Source organism: Papaver somniferum, chromosome 8 (genome assembly GCF_003573695.1).
Source record: "Papaver somniferum cultivar HN1 chromosome 8, ASM357369v1, whole genome shotgun sequence".
NCBI lineage: Eukaryota > Viridiplantae > Streptophyta > Magnoliopsida > Ranunculales > Papaveraceae > Papaver > Papaver somniferum.
In genome coordinates, this window is record NC_039365.1 from 150,824,809 (window position 1) to 150,846,074 (window position 21,266).

Genomic DNA, 21,266 nt, shown 5'->3' on the forward strand with positions numbered 1-21,266 from the left:
CGCGTGTCGTTCGACCAACGAGCGGTACTATTTGAAGGATCATGCCGATCAACATCTCGCATGATCCTTTTCTCTTCAGCAATACCATCTTTTCTTGACAAACGAATACCCTATTTATAGGAGATACTTTTCATGATGGTAACTTCGTAATTCTTGAAAAAAAAATTCAAGGGTATAATCAGCAGGATTAATTTCCTCATCTCGATGATCAGGATTTCGCTTATCCATTGGATACTGAGATTCTAAACCTGATGCGCGACGAGCGTATTCAAGAACTATTCTAATACTATCACCGCTAAGTTGAAATATGCCACGCGAAAAACTTGCATGTGAAAGGATCTCATAAAACAAAGGAATTTGGGATCATAAAGGGGATAGGAAGACCAGCAAGAAGTTGTCCCAATGAAATGATGATCTTTTGATCATTCCATTCCTCAAGAGAAAACCATTCAGGTCCAAGTTTGGATGAAGGTTTTGATCCAGCAGGGGCAGATAATGAAAAACCCCGTGCACCAAACTCTCTCTTCAATCTATCAAATGTCTGTTTGTTCTTCCAACCAGCTTCAGGCATTTTTAAGTATGGGAATGAAGAATAATGAAAATATCAAAATGGGAGAGAAATAACAGAAGAAGTGCGAGAAGAAATCAGAGGAATAGTAGCAGAAGAAAATAGTTGCACAGAATAAAGAAAAAACCAAAAGTAAAAAGAAGTATGAAGAAGAAAAAGGAAAATAAGATATTTACTTTCGATTCCCGAGATATTCACTCATTAATGCGATGATTAAGAATGAACGGATAAGAAAAAGCGGTTATAAAAGACGTGTCAGATCAAGAGTAGCTGAAAAGACACGCGTAAAAATTAGGGGAATATGTCAGCTGAAAAGAATATGAAAAGATGAATGAGTGCGGCATTTTAAACTGGAATTATCATATCGCTCCCTTTCAAAAGATACGACATGAGAAGAGGAAAAATGTAGTTATTAGAAACCACATGTCATAATATGTGCGCGAAGTAATAGTTCGATAAACGAGCGAAAGGTATCGCGTATAGTATATTTGAGATGACGCATCAGATGACGTCAGAAGAATCATGAATAAAGTGTGATAGTTGTGCGAAGTTATAGAGCATGTGCGAGAAGAGTCAAGATAAGCGCGCGATAATGACGCACGCCAGATCCGAAAATAAAGGTTTTATTAGCTGTCATCCACTATGTAAACCCCTATATAAGGGGACCAAGCGACCTTGTTAGAGGAGAGATCTTTTTGAGAGCTTAGACTTACAATTTAGGAGAGAGAAAAATCATTTGTTCTCCAAGTTAGAACTCATCTCAAATCTTGTAACCATATTGAAGATTTTATGAATGAATGTATGAAATTTAAGATGATCACTTGAATTGTTATTTCATATAGGGTGTGGTTGTAGGATTTCCTGTAACTACAGTCGCTTTTGCAACTTAAAGTCATACAAATTTGATGATGTATTGGTCGCCAAGTTTCTGAGGGGTGGCATTATAAAAGCTAAGAATGCAAAAACTAGATCCGCAACTGTGTGCGGGTGTTTGCACATTGTTGAGTGTCTTTTCTCCCAAGAAAAACTTTGCATGAGTCATATTATGAATGTACGTGAAAGAAAGGAAAATGAAGTGGAGCTGGGTGAGTCTACAACAGCATTAGATGTACCATTATTGACGTTCAAAAGACCGAGGCTGTACATTAGAAACTGCTCTGAAGGATACGATATCAAAAAGGAGCCACAGTCAGAGAATCCCAAGTCAGATATTATTAACATCGAAGATGATAGTAGTGAAGAAGGTGTTAATGATGAAGACAAGGAAAATGATACAGCAGTGACCGATGATGAAATGCCATTCGACGAGGTGCTCAAGTCTTTAAGGACACTGAAAAGAGAGAGGATGGACAAAGTAACATCATCTCTTGATTGTATGGGCGCTGGTCAACCATTTGAAGGACAACATAGCTGTGATCGGGTGGCTGTAGATGATAGAAAATGTGAAGGTGTAGGAGGCTTCTGGGTTGTTAAAACACAAGCAGAGTTGTATAAGCAAATATGGTTAAAATATGGCCATATCGCTTCAAACAAAGTTCTTACAGATTCGTATGCCCAAAGAACTGTCGTCTCAGTAACAATGACTACCATTACTAGCATGCATAAGCGTCGTTTTTCTGGTCTGACTTCCGAGATGATCGAGGGCTGGGAGGAAAACATAAAGAAGGCCGAGAAAGTTGAATTTAACATTGGGTGGGTTCGTAAGTGGTTAGAGGATATCAAAACAGATTTTTGTAAAAAGCTTGACGCTGAATTTATAGAGCAGGTTGATTTATTACAGGTAGAGAATACAAAGTTGGCTGCAGCAAAGAAAGCGTTGAAGGAGGCAGAAGAGAATGTTGTTGCTTTACAAGCTAATATGAGTCCACTGATCAAGGAGATACAAGAGTATGCAGAGAAAAATAGCCGCTTAGTTTCCGAAGGGTGGTTGCAGTAGTTCTATGAACATGCATGGTACATTTAAATGATGACATAATCTGATAATAATGCATGTAAATGCAAGCATTTTGCATGAACTCATCTCAGTCAATTCCTCAAAAACATTTAAATACGGCGAGCTGCACCCACAGCTTTAGCTTTTTCGCGAAGCACAAATTTCTGAATCTTACCAGTAGCAGTTTTAGGAAGAGACTCTTCAAAAACAACAGTTTTAGGTACCATATAGTGAGGCATTTTCGCCCTGCAAAACTCTATAATGTCCTTTTGTGACGGCTGGCTCTTCTCCGGTTTCAAACTCACAAATGCACAAGGCGTTTCACCCCAATATTCATCTGGACGAGCAACCACAGCGGCTTCATCAATGGCCGGGTGCGAATACAATACAGACTCAACTTCGACGCTGCTTATATTCTCCCCACCACTTATAATCATATCTTTTGACCTATCTTTAATCTCTAAGTATCCATCAGGGTGTAGAACACCCACATCCCCTGTGTAAAACCATCCATCATCTTTCAAACATTTACTCGTACCTATCGCATCTTTAAAATACCCCAAAAAAACCGAACCACCTCGTAAAACAATCTCACCTAAGGACAATCCGTCTCGTTTTACACTTGCACCCGATTCCGGATCCAACACATCAACTTCAGTCATTCCAAGTGTTTTCACTCCTTGTCTTGCTTTCAACCTAGCCCTTTCTGTTGCTGGTAATTTGTTCCACTCATGTTTCCATGGACAAGACACGACGATTGCTGCAGTTTCGGTTAACCCGTAACCATGGCTCACCACAAACCCCAATGATTCTGTTCGAAGAAGCACTGGTGCTGGGGGTGGCGCTCCAGCTGTTAAAATGTGAATGCGGTTGGTCAGTGGTTCTATACCAGGCTGATTCGCTAACATATTTAGCACAACTGGTGCCGCACACATATGGGTCACTCTGTGTTGACGGATCAAATCATAAAGTGACGCAGCATCAAATTTGTGTAGACATATGTTGGTCGCACCAACTGCTGCCATGCCCCAAGGGAAGCACCATCCGTTTGCATGAAACATTGGCAAGGTCCACAGAAAGATAGGTTGTTTTGGTACGGACCAATCAACCAAAGAATCAACTGCCGCGATGAAAAGGCCTCGGTGAGAATGGACTACCCCTTTGGGACATGCCGTTGTGCCTGAAGTATAGTTCAACACCATTGGATCCCACTCGCTCCGAGGTCGTTCCCACTGAAAATCAGGATCACCTCTCGTTAACAAACTCTCGTAGGTAAATTCGAGATTAGAATCAACAGTAAATGATGAGTTTTCAATGACATCCCCATTATCATTGATCAAAATGAGCATAGGGGGGTGAGTTTCCGGTGGCAAAAGAGAAAATGCTTCAAGAACTACAGAGTGGGAGTGACATTCGACAAAGATGAGTTTTGCTTCACTATGACATAGGAGTATAAAAATAGTACGTGCGTCAAGACGCGTGTTGATGGTGTTTAATATGGCACCACTCATTGGTACTGCGAAATGAAGTTCATACATAGCCGGTATATTTGGAGATAAAACTGAGATAATATCTCCACGTTTAATACCGATGATTGATTTCAAAGCTGATGCAAGTTGAAGACATCTACGATTAGTTTGATTCCATGTGTAAGTTGTTTTGTTGTAGATGATTGATGTATAATCACCGTATACTGTTGCTGCTCTCTCTAAGAACCTTACTGGGGTTATTGGTGATGAATTTGCTGCACTTGGTGTCAACAAATCCATCTGAAGTCTGAAGCTACAAAAACTTCTTTACTAGTGTTGTAAAGTTGGTGGCTATGAACCTCTGAATGTCTGATACTTAATATGAATCACTCTGATAGAACTTGTATTGCTGCAGTCTTTAAGTCACCACCAACTCTATTTAGTTCTCCCGTACCATTACACCTAATTTCACCGCTCAACTGTCAACCACTTTTGAAATTTAAGCCGTTTGTAAGTTGTCTCGGTTCCCTTCCCAATTTAAACTCCCCAGGTACCCTCAGATAAACATCTGTTTACGAGCCTTTAGTGATGACAAATTTGATGAACCATTATCCAGAAACAGGATAGCAACGTCCCCTCAGTTTTTTCTGGCAATCTGCACATGTATCATCCCTTACGTGAACGTCCCCTTAACGTATATAGTATTCTTCAGTCGTTTGTGCATAAATGGAAGGACAAATCAACGTGTATATACATATATATATATACAGTTGATAATCTTGATCTTAAAAATCCACTCGACACAAAGTTCTACATAAATATGTACATAGTACGTAAATGGCTGCATAAATAATTTGACATACATATATATAATTAATTGATGACTATCAACAGTTCAACCGTGAAAGGGTACATCAGGGAAAGTATTACAAATATAGAAATGCATGGGTATAATTTTGATTCAGTCGTTTGCTCCTGACTTTTACTTCCGGTATCCAAACAGGCCGGTGCGTTTGAATATTATTTGTTGAGAAATTGCTTTTCGACTTCCGGAAGTAACTTGTTTTATAGGTTGCCTCTGAATAACGTATATAGTATTCTTCATTAGTTTGTGCATAAATGGAAGGACAAAGCAAAATATGTCACTTTGCAGTTGATAATCTTGATCTTAAATTAATCCATTTGACTCAAAGTTTTACATAAGTATGTACATAGTACGTAAATGGCTGCATAAATAATTCGACTAACATGATACATGAACGTACATATAGCTAATTGACGACTATCAACAACTCAACCGTGAAAAGTTACATCATGGAAAGTATTACAAATATAGAATTGGGTACAACTTTGATTCAAAAAGTAGAATACAAAAGATCTACTCAGCAGCATGTTCGGATGTAACTCAAGTTATTTTTTTTGACTTCTGAAAACAAGAAAGTAAGAAGTTATTTTTTGACTTCTAAAAATAAAAATGTTAATTTTTTCTTAAAGCAAAAACATTTTGATTCTGATTTCTAGTATCCAAAGAGGCTAGCGCGTTTGAGTATTGTTACTTAAGAAGTTGTTTTTCGACTTTTAGAAACACTGTGTTCTATAGGTTACCTCTTAGATCACACATGCATGGATCATACATGGCCAGAGTTTACACCAGAGTTGTTAAGACTCAAGAGTGGTGTACGCCCATTTTTGTTGTCGCCGCGCGTGCCTATTTTACGTGTGCCTGATATCAAACTCCAAGTAATTATACATATTCTGCACGTCTAGAGAACTTCCATAAAAGTTTACATCCGACCGGGAATCTTCTCTTGATGGTTGAGGAAAGAAATCACTAATTCCTTCATCTTCACAGCATTTTCAGAATCAGGATTAAGCAGATGGAACACATGATTCTCCCCTAGTGACTCCTTAATCTCAACAACACCATTCCATTCACTATTTCGTAACGTTTCATAGTACAACCATCCTCTGTCCCTGAACAAATCTTCCTCTGCAACACAAACTAGTACCCTTTTGCATCTTAAGCTTGACAAGTTCGGGTCTTTGTAGGGGTTGATAAGTAGGTCATCATAACCAGTCGATGATGGGTAAATATTCGGCCAAAGTTTGTCCATTATTATCTTCTTACTCATATCTTTCTCCTCGGAACCAATGGGTTTCACATCCCAAAAGTAAGGGTGAATTAAAATGACACCAGAAAACTGAAATTCGTGATGAGCTCGAGCCAGCTGCAGAGCCATGTTGTGCGAGATGTTAGCACCCGCACTATCGCCACCCATGAACACTCGGTTGTAGTCGACATAGTTGTTCAGCCAGATCTCAGAACCTTGACCCGCAGAGTGAGAAAGTACCCATTAATTCTATGGCTTCCCATGCATCGTCATAGGCAACAGGAAGATAGTGTTCAGGTATTAGTCTATAGCCTACGGATAGCGCAACCACATTGGCTTCGGCAACTAGAGAAGTAACATAGTTATGGTAAATTGGAGAGGAAGGACGCTGAACACAGAAAGCTCCTCCATGGAAGTAAATGAGAAGTGGAAACTTTTTATTTATCTGTTGTTGGGTAAATTTAGGGAGATAGATTCTTGAGGACACACCAGTTTCACGTGTAACTGTAATATCTTTTGATGAAACACCCGTATTTTGGTCTTCCATAGAAGGTGGAACAAATTTTGTAACCAGTATCCTCTCTTTCGACCATTTTTGTAAACCCTTAAATATGGTTTAAATTCATAGACAATTTCGTTGTTCTCCATTGAAGGAGGAGGAGAAGGAAACTCTTAAATTTTGATATGTAGATCAAATTCAAGATGGATATCATTGATGTTAGATAAATAATAAAAACAAATCAATGATAAAACAAATCAATCAAGAATAAATAAATCTACATACCAAAACAATAATGGAGACGATGTTTAACGTGGTTCGGTCAACTCGACCTACGTCCACAAGCAACCCCGTAGGGTGAATAATAATATTGATCATCAGAACATTCTGAGATGATTTACAATTACATTATGACTCTTTATTTATAGAGTACTAATAGTTAATATAGGATATTATATTATTCTCTATAATATATATCCTAATTAACTAGAATATGAGTCATAGGAAATTACCTAGATATTTGACTTGTCTAGAAAACTACCTAAATTACACAAGATCTTTTTATTTTTGGAAACTTAACTAATCTCCGTCGATCTTCTGATAACTTGAGTCTTGATCACTTCATCTTGACTTTGACTTCAATTTGAATATTGTATGGTCTTCACTTCACGTGCCACGTATATCATGGTCACTTGATTTAACCTCCACTTCACGTGTCTTACTGCACAGTTACTTGATTTAGTCTTCACTTCACCATATAGTTTCCTCGGTCCTTTTCTGCACCTCGGCTACTTGTTTATATCTGCTATATATTCTAATACCCCCCTCAAGTTGGACACGCAGAGAAACGTAGTGTGCAACTTGGACAATTGAAGAAAACTTGTGACAAAATCTGTACTTCACCTTCGCACAAGACACTTGATCTTCGGTTGCGGCGCTTGACAATTGAAACAAACTCAGTAACACTGCAGAATATACGTTTTGACTTCTGTTGAAAATTGCCTTGACTTGGATAAGTTTGGTGAGGGTCCACGGTCCATACACTTTTTTTTTTTTTTTTTGAGAATTGGCTCGTTTGGCCACTGGATTTGGTTAGTTAATACTAACCATACGAAAGACTTCATGTTGCATCATCATTGAGAATCGGCTCGCTTGGCCAATGGATTTGGTTAGTTTAATACTAACCATACGAAAGACTTCATGTTGCATCAACATTGAGAAATATTGGTAGGCGTCTAGGAGACTTTTCAAATGAAAAAGATTCTCCTAAAGGAAAATATTGTGCAAAATCGTAATAATTATTATTACTAAAAAATATGATCAAAAATAGGAACTATTTTCGAAAATAAAAGATAAATATTTTATTGAATATCATTTCATGACATAAAGATCTCGCCAAGATTGGCAATTAAAGAAATTTACCACTCTTAGCGTCCTTAAATATAAAGAGAAATTTTACGTGGTAAAGATACAGTATAATCTAAAATAAAGATAGAAATATTTTATATTGATTTTCGAAAACACATAAAATATTTTCAAGATAACCCAGAAGCGGGAGATTTTCGTCCTTAAATGTAAGGAGATATTTTTATTCCATACAATGTTTTTTATGGAATTATTTTTACTTACTATTTGCAGTAATCATAAAAGTATACCAAAAATATGGAAATACTTTTAGTGAAAGAAAAATACTTTTGCATATAATATTCAGACAAAATATTTCGGGAAAGAAATATTATTGAATATGTTATAAATGATTATCTTTGGGATACAAAGACGCTTTGGAAAGTAAATCAATTTCCAAAATAGGATATACGAAAATTAAAATATTTTCGAAATTGACAATGAGATAATAACGGGAATTACCCTGCCATAAGAATTATTTTATGACGTGAATGAAATATTTTTGAGAATCATTTGCTCATAAAACAGAGAAAGATGTGAATACGAAAATGACAGTATGCACAAAAGGTACGTACCGAACTAGATATATGCAAAAAATTAACGGTGGTAAGTAAGTTTAACTACACCGTTTAGCATCGTTCATATCTTGTGGTATAGATTTTTTTTTTGTTGTTGTTGTTGCAGCAACAGTAAGTTCAGTTTTAGACCTTTTTGGATGGAAACCAAAACTGAAAGGGCATAGACGATCTCTGATGCGAGACGTAAAAAATCAACCAACATGTATTTATTGTTGGGTCTGAATGAATTATCGGTCATCTGAATCAATGTTGACGTTGGAACGAAAGTGATGTAAATACACTATTATCTTTGAAAAGAAAATTTGAATAATATATTTACTCATAATAATCACATCTAAGAATATATTAAATATAATGAAGTATATTTTAAACGAAAAATATTCTTGGAACTGAAATCAATTTCCATTATCATGTGAGATAATAAACAGTAGCAGTGATCTTTGATATTGAAGAAAATAATCTTCCAAGAACACATGTGATAACGTTAATGAGGTTCTCATTAAGTTGATAATAATCATACTCAAACAAATCAGAAATAGACAGTTTTGTTTGGACGATAAAAAAAAACATAACAAAGTCAGACAAAAACTTTGTTAGATATATTCGATCAAAATTTTTGATGTCCAATTTAAAATGAAATTATTATTGAACATTAAAATAGATTGCGGAAGCGATTGGATCGAGAGCATTGCTGCTCTGATACCATCTTAAATTTTGATATGTAGATCAAATTCAAGATGGATATCATTGATGTTAGATAAATAATAAAAACAAATCAATGATAAAATAAATCAATCAAGAATAAATAAATCTACATACCAAAACAATAATGGAGACGATGTTTAACGTGGTTCGGTCAACTCGACCTACGTCCACAAGCAACCCCGTAGGGTGAATAATAATATTGATCATCAGAACATTCTGAGATGATTTACAATTACATTATGACTCTTTATTTATAGAGTACTAATAGTTAATATAGGATATTATATTATTCTCTATAATATATATCCTAATTAACTAGAATATGAGTCATAGGAAATTACCTAGATATTTGACTTGTCTAGAAAACTACCTAAATTACACAAGATCTTTTTATTCTTGGAAACTTAACTAATCTCCGTCGATCTTCTGATAACTTGAGTCTTGATCACTTCATCTTGACTTTGACTTCAGTTTGAATATTGTATGGTCTTCACTTCACGTGCCACGTATATCATGGTCACTTGACTTAACCTCCACTTCACGTGTCTTACTGCACAGTTACTTGATTTAGTCTTCACTTCACCATATAGTTTCCTCGGTCCTTTTCTGCACCTCGGCTACTTGTTTATATCTGCTATATATTCTAATAGAAACGACAAATTGTGTTGGATGGTTTTATTCATCTCGAGCTCCAGGAGGAGGTATTTATGTTTTTACACACGGTTTACCTTGATCCAAATATTTAGGAATTATTGAACAAGTTTATGCACGGACGTCCCATGACGTTGGACGTGTGAAGAAGTTGTCCTAGTTTTTTTGGAAGTGATTTGCGTATCATGGATGTGGAACGTGATACTAGCAAATAGGAGTTTATGGTAGTTAATTAATACTGCGTACATACAAGGAGAACGTACAAATATACCATTGCTTGATTTGAATATATATATTTTTGGGATATTTTACAAAGTACCCCTGTTTTGAAATGTACACTTCAAAAGTATCCCGTTTTTTACAAATTTTCTAAAATACCCCGTTTTATTCAAAAGACAAATTCCATCCAGTTAAGTGTTAGGTGGAAGTTATCTTTCCTATTAAAAGTTCTATTTACCCCTGAACTACATCTCCTTGGTAGAGAGGATAATGATTCGACGATCCTGAAAGAGGGTGTAACGATCCTGAACTAGGCTCGACGAACTTGAAAGTGGTGTAACGACCCTGAACCTGGCTCGACTAACCGAAAAAATATTGTAGAAGATTGATTCTCCACCAACCAAAAACCCCAAAACACTTGGGAATGATGAACCTTTTCAGGGAATGATGAAACGAACCTGAAAATGATGACACGATCCTGAACCGAGCTCGACAAATTGAAAAAATGATGTAGAAGTTAAACGTACTAACAAGTAAAGGGTAAAGAAATAAACTTTAAAGAAAGTAAACTAGTGTTGAGTAAGTAAGATGGAAAACTAAATAGTTGGGGCACTTTAAAAAATTTCTAAAAAAACAAGGATAACAAAAAATACAAGGTCAATAAAACGGGATTACTTTATAAATTCTCATTTTTCTGAAAGTAAGTTGCATGAATTTAATTAGTGTTTGCTGCAATTTCTAAATAAATAAATAAAATAAATAAATAGTGCTTGGACAGATAATTGGATGAAACAACAGATAAAGAGATGAGGTTGAGAAATATCATTCATTGACACGCACATCAAACAAGATAATATTTCTGTAAGATAAACTTTAGGAATGTCAGGGAGATGAAATTTCAATCGGATCTTTAGATAAAAAGGAGAGACAAAGAGATGCTTATAATAAATTTTAGATAACAATGCCCCAGGAGTAATGGAAAATACATCCAGCCATAACACATACTACTACTTCAAATTGGCCTAATAGCTCGGCAATCAAAGAACAAGTGTTGTCTGGTTACAAAATCTCCGTCACATGGGAGGCGTCTGTAAAGAGATTCCATCAGATTAAGTTAGCTTTAATTTTATGGAAGAGTTGCCAAATATTGAATTTGATTTTTGGGGCATTTAAGCCTCCACTCGAACCTCCAATCAGTGTTGTAAGAACTACCGACAACCTTAGTCTGTTGCCAGACCAAATAAATTAGTCACCTCCATCAACATTTTCAGAGGTAGCGAAGATATGTGGTTTTTGTTGCAACTAGTAGCTCTGAGTATATTTATGGGTGCAACCACTAACTGTCCACTAATGTGATAAATGCATCATATATTGAATTGAAATAAGCTTATAAGTTCAACTCCAAGGCAATACATTGTCATCTGAAAACTGAAGCAAGTAAAATGGATGGCATCCATGTCGGTATGATTTAGATACATACGTAACATACCTTACTTATATTTTACTAATTCATTTACTCTTGAGAGAATGGATGAGTTTGGTCATGATAGTAGTAGTGATGAGTTTGTGAGGTTAGTGAACGTCTGTTTAACAGTTTTTTCATCCTTAACTTACTGTTATTTCATCTCTTGAAACATCCCAAAAGGATTTCCAAGGCTTCTTTCGATCTTACCAGTTATATACATATTTACACTCATCCCTCTCAATCTCTCTTCTTTCCATCTTACTATGACAGCAGGTTGGTTTATAAGTTGGTTTGCTAGCTTTAAACTTGTTCTCTTCTCATTTGATAAGGGTCCTCTTTCATATGATCCACCACTTGTGTCATCTTCATCACCATCACCATCACCAATGACCTTCTTACGATTTCTTGTTATCGCTTGTTTACCAATCAAGGTTAAACAATCTAACCAATCATCAGCACGAACAAATATGCATGGGCTGCATTATTATATACTAGAAGGTGTTTGTCTAGGATTAGTATTTTATTCATACGGGTATTACAAACAACATCAAAACAAACAAAACTTCTGGATCATGAATTTTCTTTATCTCTTGTATACGTGCTCCAGAAACTATCGTCTTTTATGCTTCCATAGTTAGGCTCCTTTTCGACATAGATGTTGATCCACCATATGGCAACTATTTCTTCTTATCAACATCATTTCAAAACTTTTGGGGTAGGAGATGGAACTTAGCGGCATCAGATATTCTACGATCAACTGTATATGAACCTGTACGACATGCTATTAAAAGGAGTTGGGGTGTATACATTGCCATAATAGTGACATTTTTCATCTCGGGTTTAATGCATGAACTGTTGATCTTCTATGTGTTTCGGAAACAGCCTTATTGGGATGTATTGCTGTTCTTTATTCTACATGGGATTTGTACGGCTGTTGAGATTAAGGTGAAGAGGTCTTTGAACGGGAAGTGGCAATTAAATCAGTTGTTGTCGACATTGTTGATGAATGGATTTCTTGTATGTTCTTGCTTTTGGTTGCTTTTTCCATTTTTTGGTAGGTTTAAGTTTCCGTTCATGGTGATCGAGGATATTGCCAATTTCAGCAAGCTTCTTAATAATGTGCTAGTTAACAATTCAAACCAAAGTGCAATCATTTGAATCATTGAGAATGCTGTAATTGTAAACCTATCCACCATATGGATAAAAAAATATTTTTCCTGCTTTAAATATGGTGTCAAGCAAGTAGCCTATGTATTGGAATTTACAAATGCAATAAGAACGTATCTTTTTACTGTTTTTGCCATGAATTTTTGTGTACTTCTTTTTTGACCAACATATATATTTTTGTTGATATCTGTGCATCAACCTATGCGAGGCCAAAACCAAATACAGATAGAGAGAAGCTCCTCTAGAACTTTTTTCTTATTTCCGGATCCCAAAAGAAAGGGATATGGTCAAGCGAAAGTCAAACCCATAATCAACCTTAGTCAATTTTGATTTCTCTTCTGTTTCTTTGATCTGATCTGTAATTTCCTACTCATTTAATTCTTCTTTGGTTTTATCTTCATCAATCTCTGTCATTTTTCTTTTTAATTTGGTTTAATTCTCGATCTGTTTTTCTTCTTCTTTTGCCCTAATTTTGAGTTTTCATGTTTTAATCAGATGTGTCATACTCTGGTACTAATCAATCTTGTTTTTCTCTTAATGGCAGATTAAATCTTCTATTGCTTGTTGCCAAACATTAGTATTGCAGTAATGTCCTATTACATCCTTGAATTTTTACTCAGTTGGCAGTTTCACAGTTGGCATCTTCAAAGTTGGTTTTATCTGGCAGTGGTGCGTATGATATTCGTTGTTATCATGTTTCTTCCTTTAATATGATTTGGGTTCAGTATATTGGTTGGTTCAATTACCTATTAAGGAATCTAGCTTTTGATATCATCTTTTCTCACCTTCATGCTTTGATTTCTCAACCCCTTTCTTTGATCGACAAATTTTGTAATTCTTTCTTCCATAGTTATCATCTCTGTTATTTGACACCTCCTACCATTTTTTCTTATAAAACTCGCAATATCACTTCCATTTTCATTCATACCCATCTTTGTTCTTTTCAGTTTTTCCTTTTCTTCATCCTTATGGCTACACCTTGTATGAATAATATTACCAACCAAATGGATGATATATCTATCAGTGATGAACCTATTAGAAGAAGGGTAGTTATGCATTCTAATACTGCTATATTAACTGGAATCAGAGAGTGGAAATTTAGTTTGGCAGGTAAACTATATGCTCCTGGTATTATGATTTGGCAAGATGCATAAAGAGCTTCCAAGTTCATTTGGCCTCACCTTAGAAGACATAATCAGTGGTTGGTTCAGGTACGCAGTCTAGAACCTAACATCTTCGTTATAAAATTTCAAGAATCAGATGACAAATATGCTATTTTATTTGGAGGTGCTTGGAATTTTGATGGTTACTTAATTGTCTTGAAAGATTGGAATCTTACCATGGATTATCACTTACTAGATTTCTCAGTGTCTCCTTATTGGCTAGAGTATAAATACCTTTTGCCTGAGTTTATTTATGCTGATATTCTGAGAATGATTGGTAATATTATGGGTGAGGTAAGAGTTATTGAACCTGATGGTGTTAATCCTCCAACTTCTTCTAAATATAGAGCCTTAGTTCTTATTAATGTCAATACCCATTTAATAACTGGAATTACTGCTGTAAATGCTGCTGGAGTCACTAGGTGGATTGGATTCTTTTATGAAAAACAACCTTATCGTCTTTGTTCAGAATGTAAGGTTGTGAACTATGAGGAAAATGATTGTGCTGGCATGACTCACAGGAGACATGAAATGGAAGAGGTTGTTAGAGGCTTTGGTTTTGTTGAACCTATTTTTCCACCTCAGAGAAACCCGCTTCAAGAAGCTCAACTTTTTCTACAACATGGTTCTCAGCGTAGATCAAGATTGAGGATGCATAATACTCAAGAGCAGCCAAGACCTTTTGATGGTATGCGTCTTTCTATCTTTTCGGCAACAGACTCTGATACTGGTGCTTCATCTTCGCATCATAATAAATTTCAACCTTGTTCTAATGTTACTAGTGATGGGGCTAGTACTAGTGGTACTAAGAAGATATATCGAAGAGCTCCTACTTTGGTTATTACTTCTGATCCTGCTACAGCTACTGATGATGATAATTTAACTGCTCGCATTACTGAAACTGCCTCTGTTCAGGATGATAATACTGCCACTGATGGTAATATTGTGTGGGACATTGCTGCTGCAAATGCTTGTGATGCACAGAACCATACTGATGCATTGAAACAGGTTTTTGTCTCTCATCCTTCTCTTTTACTATTATTTAGTTTTTATCTGTTTTATTTTTATTGCTTTTGTTTTCAATCTTGTTTTCTGTTTTGTAACTTTATCATTTTACAAAATATGCGGATCTTTACTTGGAATTTTCAGGGTATTGGAAATCCAAATACCATAGATTATCTTAGGTTTTGTTTGAACAATAATGACCCTGATATTTTTTTCTTGTGTGAAACGAAAGCTCAAACTAATAATATGAGATTATATCTCACTCATACTAGGTATCCTCACTTTTGGTTTGATCCTTCAATAGGACTATCTGGTGGTATTGCTATAGCTTGGAAACAAGGAATAAATATGGAAATTATGCATACTACTCATGACACTATTCATGCTATTGTGCATACTCATGATAACAGTAAGGATTTCCTTATTACTTTTATGTACGGTGCTCATGATACTGTTGAAAATAATGACCAGTGGCAATATCTTCTGAATATGTGTCCTTCTGTTAATCTTCCTTGGATTTTAATTGGGGATTTAAACTTTACTATGTATGATTATGAAACTCACAGCAATAGCAACTCTCATGCTCATCATTCTAGACATATTAGGAGTATTGTTCAACAATTAGGCCTCATTGATTTGGGTTATTCTGGTGCTGATACTACTTGGTCGAATCATAGATCTGGTAATAATCATGTTGTTGTTAGATTAGATAGGGCATTAGTTAATCGTCTTTGGATTGATCATTAAACGCAAGCCCATCTTCAACATTTAGTTCCAATAGCTTCTGATCACAGTCCCATTTTGTTGAATGTTGTCAACATCCCTAATAAATATTCTCCTTTTAAGTTATACAAATGTTGGTTTCAAATGAGCTCTTGCACTGACACTATTAACCAAAGTTGGAAGCAACAGTTCTTGGGTTCTCCTTCTTATCAGTTCTCCAGTAAGCTTAAATATACTAGAACTCAGCTGCAACTCTGGAAAAAGTTCTCCTTTGGCAACATTGAAGCTAATCTTCAGAATATTCAGAATCATCTTCAACATTGTTATGCAAATGATCTGCCTCCTCATCATCCTGAAGTTGAACAGTTAAGTAATTCCTTACAACATTGGCTTATTATTCAGAAAGAATACTTCATGCAACAAGCTGGTAGTAAATTTCTAGAAGCTCATAGAAACACCTCATACTTTCACTCTATGGCAAACTTTAAAAAAATAAGATCTCACATTTATGCAATTGAAGGCCCCTTAGACACTTGGTATGACTCAAGAAGTGATCTTGAAGGAATTTTTCTTAACCATTTCACTAATTTCTAAACTTCTTCTAAGCCTCTTGTTCAACAGGATATTTTGCGGCTTTTTAATCCTTGCATTTCTGAGGCGCAGAATAATTATCTTGTACAAGTTCCAGATGCTCAAGAAATCAAAGCCGTTGTTTTCCAAATCAAACCTTGGGCTTCATCTGGTAATGATGGCTTTCAAGCAGCCTTTTATCAACAATGTTGGGATACAGTCATCTCTGAGGTAATATCCATGGTTCAATACTTTTTTACCTATAAACACATGCTCAAAGCCATCAATCACACTTATCAGGTTTTAATCCCCAAAATTCAACATCCTCAAACCCCTGCAGACTATAGGCCTTTTAGTCTGTGTAATGTTAGCTATAAAATAATCTCAAAAATTTTAGCTAACCGTTTAAAACCTTTACTGCCAAATATTATCTCCTCTACCCAATCAGCCTATGTACCAGGCAGACATATCCATGACAATGTCATCATTTCTCATGAGATTCTTCACAGTATGAAAATCAAAAAGTTTAATCAAGCCTTGGTTGGTTTGAAATTAGACATGTTGAAAGCTTTCGACAGGGTAGAGTGGACTTTTTTACTTTCAATTTTTCGTCAGTTAGGTTTTCATGAATATTGGATTACTTTGATTGATCATTGCATCTATACTACAAATGTTTCTCTACTCATCAATGGAATACCTAGTACTACTTTTTCCCAACTCGTGGTATTCGTCAGAGTGACCCTTTGTCCCCTTATTTGTTCTTGTTTTTCATGGAAGCTTGTTCTCGACTTTTACAGCAAAATATTGATTCTGGTCATCTTCATGGGATTAAAATTACTAGGCATTGTCCTGCAATTAATCATCTATTTTTTGCAGATGACTGCTTATTGTTTTTCCAAGCTACTCCTTCTCATATTGGTCATCTTCAGCATCTACTTCATATTTTTGGGCAAGCTTCTGGTCAGGTTATTAACATGCAGAAATCGACTATTTTTTTTGGGAAGCACACTTCAACTGCTCAAAAGTCTAATATTTCTGGCATGCTTAATATGAAAGTGATGGGTCTTGGAGAAAAACATTTAGGAATCCCTCTTTTGATGCATAGATCAAGGCATAAGAACTGTCAAGGTATTTTAGATAACATGAACAACAGATTACAAGGTTGGCACAGTAAAATTGTCAACCAAGCAGGTAAAACTACTCAGATTAATGTTGTTTTAAGTACTATGGGAATGTATCAGATGCAGGTCTTTAAGTTTCCGGAGGCCACTATTCATGAAATGGATAAAATCCAAAGATCTTATTGGCGAAAAAACTTTAGCAATCACAAGTCTCAACAACTGTTTTCTTGGGGAATTGCTTATTTGCCGAAAAGACTTGGTGGTTTGGGTCTCAAAAAATTGAGCAATTATAATTTGTCCTTTCTTTCAAAATTAGCATGGAAGCTAATTCACAATCAAGAGGAGCTGTGGGCTAGAATATTAAAAGGTAAGTATTTTCCTTTTAATGATTTGCAATTATTTCCTTCTCCAACTACTACTAATTCTAGCTGGATTTGGAAAAGTATTTGTCTTGGTCTCAATGTGTTTTGAAGTATGCTAAATGGCAAGTAGGGGATGAAACTCGTATCAATATTTGGAAATCTAATTGGATCCCTAATATGAAATCTTCTATCCAAGAGTGGGATGAGCTAAATATTCATAATCATCAATGGGTTTCCGAGCTTATTGATTCACATACTCAACAATGGGATATTCCTCTTCTTCGACAACTGTTTCAACCAGATCAGGTGAATGCAATTCTAACTATTCATGTTCAATTAGATCAGCAAGATACTTTAGTCTGGCCTTTCACTGCCACTGGTGTTTTTACCACTGCTTCAACATACAAGTTGTTATGTGAAAAAGATATGCCTCCTGATGCTTCTATGGGACTAACTCCTCAATTTTGGTTAAAATTTCGGAAACTGAAATTACCTTACAAGTTTCAACTCTTTTTATGGAAAGATATTCATAATGCTCTCCCTATTAAAGCTAATATGTTTAAACATATGGGTGCTTCTCATCAACAATGCGTTATGTGCAACACTAGTCAGGTTGAAGACTTGGATCATATGTTGCTGCATTGTCCATTTGCTCAAGCAATATGGAATTATTTATATCCTCAGATGTATTCTTCTTTACTGCATCAGTCTTCTTTTCTTGCTTGGATTCAGACTTGGCAGCTCAAGAATTCTTCTATTAGTATCCACCAGTCAGTTGATTCTATCCACCTTATTATTTGCATAATGCATTTCATCTGGAAACATAGGTGTAGAATTGTGTTTGATAATCTTTCTCCCAATCCCAACACAGTCATTCATCATATAAAGTCTTACATTTCTCATCATCATTTAGGCATTTCTGCTGTGAGTCATAATAGTTCTCTTACAACTTGTTCTAAGTTAGATCTTCACTAGAAACCACCTCCTCTGAATTTTTTGAAGATAAACATTGATGCTTCTTATAATGCTAATTCTTTGCTAGATGGTATTGGAATTATAATTCGAAATCATGCTGGAGCATATGTTCTGGGAAAGGAAACAATAAAGAGAGCTATAAATATACATCAAGCAGAAGCTTGGGCTTTATTGGAAGCAATGGAAATGGCGACAGTTAATGGTTGATCTCATGTTATATATGAAAAAGATAATCTGGTTGTAAGTTCTTATTTGCAGCAGCAATCTGTTCTTTCTCACTGGCAAAGTATGCCTTTACTTCGAAAATGTGTTAATATTTGTAACAATAACCCGGTTTGGTCTTGTGTGTTTGTATACAGAAACTGTAATAAGGTTGCAGATGCTTTAGCTAAGGCAGCCCGTAAACATAATTTATGTGGGGAATGGTGGTTTCATCCACCTGCTATGTTAGTTTCTCACATATATCATGATGTAAGATATTTGGATGTGTAATTTAAGTAAGTTCCTTTGTTAAAAAAAAAAAAAACCTATGCGAGGCCCGAGAATGCATCGTGCATAGAGAGAGTAACTATGTGTTGTTGTTGTTTTTCGTTTTAATGAAAACTAGGAAAATATTAAATACACCCTTCTTTTTCATGTACCTTTCACTTTCGATGAAAACTAGGAATATCAAATTAAATTTGGTATCATATTACTATCATAAATAGGGGTATATTGGAAAAGACTAAAGAGTTGTTTAAAAATTAGAACTATGTCTGTATCGAGGAACCTTATTGTACACTTGTATAAGAGTGCGACTATGTACACCTGCCGGCAACAAGCACTCAGTGATTGTATAATTAGCTTCTCCACAAATCGCAACCGAACCGTGTATAAAGTCTATGTTCAACATGGTTAGCCGATCTGAACTTTGAAGGCTTAACACTCTTTTTCATGTTCACTAAGACATTAATCTTGAGTCACAATCATGTGATCAAATGAGTCTATTGTTAATTAGAGAATTGATCAAATGTAAATCATCTCATAGAAATAATTTAATTGCAATTAAATCATAATCGACATAGTTGGTAAATGTACAAGGTACAATTACTTGAGTCATTCGTGAGTCGGCTGAGTCACAGTATGCGGACTGATTTGCAAACTTATAAGAAAAATCGAGTTCCGGAGTTGACAACACTTTTTCAGTTCACGTACCGGTTTGCAAACTTAGGAGAAACTCAAAGTTCCGGAGTTGATAGAAATTTTCCAGTTCAGGTACCGGTTTGCAAACTTAAGACTTTTACCGGTTTCGGAGTTCACAGAACTTTTTCAGTTCACGTACCGATTTAGGTACTAAAATGGTTCTAGAATATAAAACTGTATTGGCTTGCATACCGGTTTGAATAATTTAACCTGGTTCCCTTACCACAGTTCCAAAATGGTCTCCATACAAATATGCATACCTATCCGGATCACGAAACAAACAAATTTTTTCATGATGTGCATACAAGTATGCGTATCACACAAATCTGAAAGTCGATATATAGCTACTTGATAGACACATTTTTGTGACCGAATTGTCCTTAATTTTCAGTATTGTTGGTACTCGATTTTCTACTTATTTTGTGTTTTTATGTATTTTTAGGTATTTTTTGGAAATAAACATTTTTGAAAAAATCAGCTCGAAAAGTTGTCTAAAGCACCCGGAGGAACGTGTTATTCGGACTCTTACTGCTGGCTAAGGGGCACCTTCTTTACTACTTAACACCCATTTATATTCGAACCCCAGTTTGGTTAGGGGGAACCTCACCTTCTTCGTTTGAAAATGAAAAAAAGGCGGGAAAAATAAGAACAGAGTTGTGTGATTTTCAGGGCATGTTTGGATGTGATTTTTGGTAACTCTTTCATGGAGTTCGATTAATATGGGCCTGAGAATCAACAGAATCAAGCTATATTTGGACATACGACAAAACGGGGGAGTTTATTTCGGAAGAGGTTATCACGGGATTGCACAAGATTTAGACGTGTTTGGAGTGTGCTAAACTGGAGAAGAAACGTGTAGAAGACAAATAATAGTATGTTGGATGGCTACAGACGCGCGAGAAGCTGTAAAAAGGGAAGAAATCCCGTGACTGGCAGTGAAGAATATTATCGAGTAATGAAGATTATCCGGAGTTATTGGCGAGTATTTTTGATTCTGGAGAGTATATAAAGGGTGCTGAGGGTTATTAAAAGGGGGACGGAGAGTTTGGGGAGATTACAGATCATCACAGAGTCGAGAAAATCAAGTTGCATAAATCACCATTTCTGCTGCTGTGAAGAACACGAAGAACTTTAGACGCACAGAGACAGTCCTTTATCAACAGTGACAACGACAGAGGGATGGGGGTCGTATGCTACAGCATCAGTGACAGTTTACATATATCGTTCTCTGTAACAGTTCGGTTTGTAACACTTATAACTGTTACAAACCCGGTTTTTAATAGTTTTTCTCCATTTCATCTTTGTAAACACCCTTTGAGCAATAAAAATGAATTTTGAGTGTGTTTCCAACATGATGATGAGCTAATTCTCCCACAACCAAGGAAATGAGGAATCT

The 21,266-nt window shown here is 35.8% G+C and overlaps 2 protein-coding genes across 2 annotated transcripts; both read right to left on the bottom strand.

Annotated features, from left to right (window-relative positions):
• Positions 1-2,303: 2,303 nt before the first annotated feature.
• Positions 2,304-4,304, bottom strand: LOC113303502 (probable acyl-activating enzyme 5, peroxisomal). Its single transcript, XM_026552538.1, has one exon. It carries the CDS (start codon positions 4,268-4,270, stop codon positions 2,612-2,614), a length of 1,659 nt encoding a protein of 552 aa, XP_026408323.1. The 5' UTR covers positions 4,271-4,304; the 3' UTR covers positions 2,304-2,611.
• A 1,450-nt stretch (positions 4,305-5,754) lies between these two features.
• On the bottom strand, positions 5,755-6,249 carry LOC113306201 (probable carboxylesterase 2). The gene has a single exon (XM_026555165.1). It carries the CDS (start codon positions 6,247-6,249, stop codon positions 5,755-5,757), a length of 495 nt encoding a protein of 164 aa, XP_026410950.1.
• Positions 6,250-21,266: the final 15,017 nt, after the last annotated feature.

Bases quoted from the DNA above. Each gene is read 5' to 3' on its own strand.
- LOC113306201 (XM_026555165.1), bottom strand. From the start codon at position 6,249: ATGGGTGGCGATAGTGCGGGTGCTAACATCTCGCACAACATGGCTCTG.
- LOC113303502 (XM_026552538.1), bottom strand. From the start codon at position 4,270: ATGGATTTGTTGACACCAAGTGCAGCAAATTCATCACCAATAACCCCA.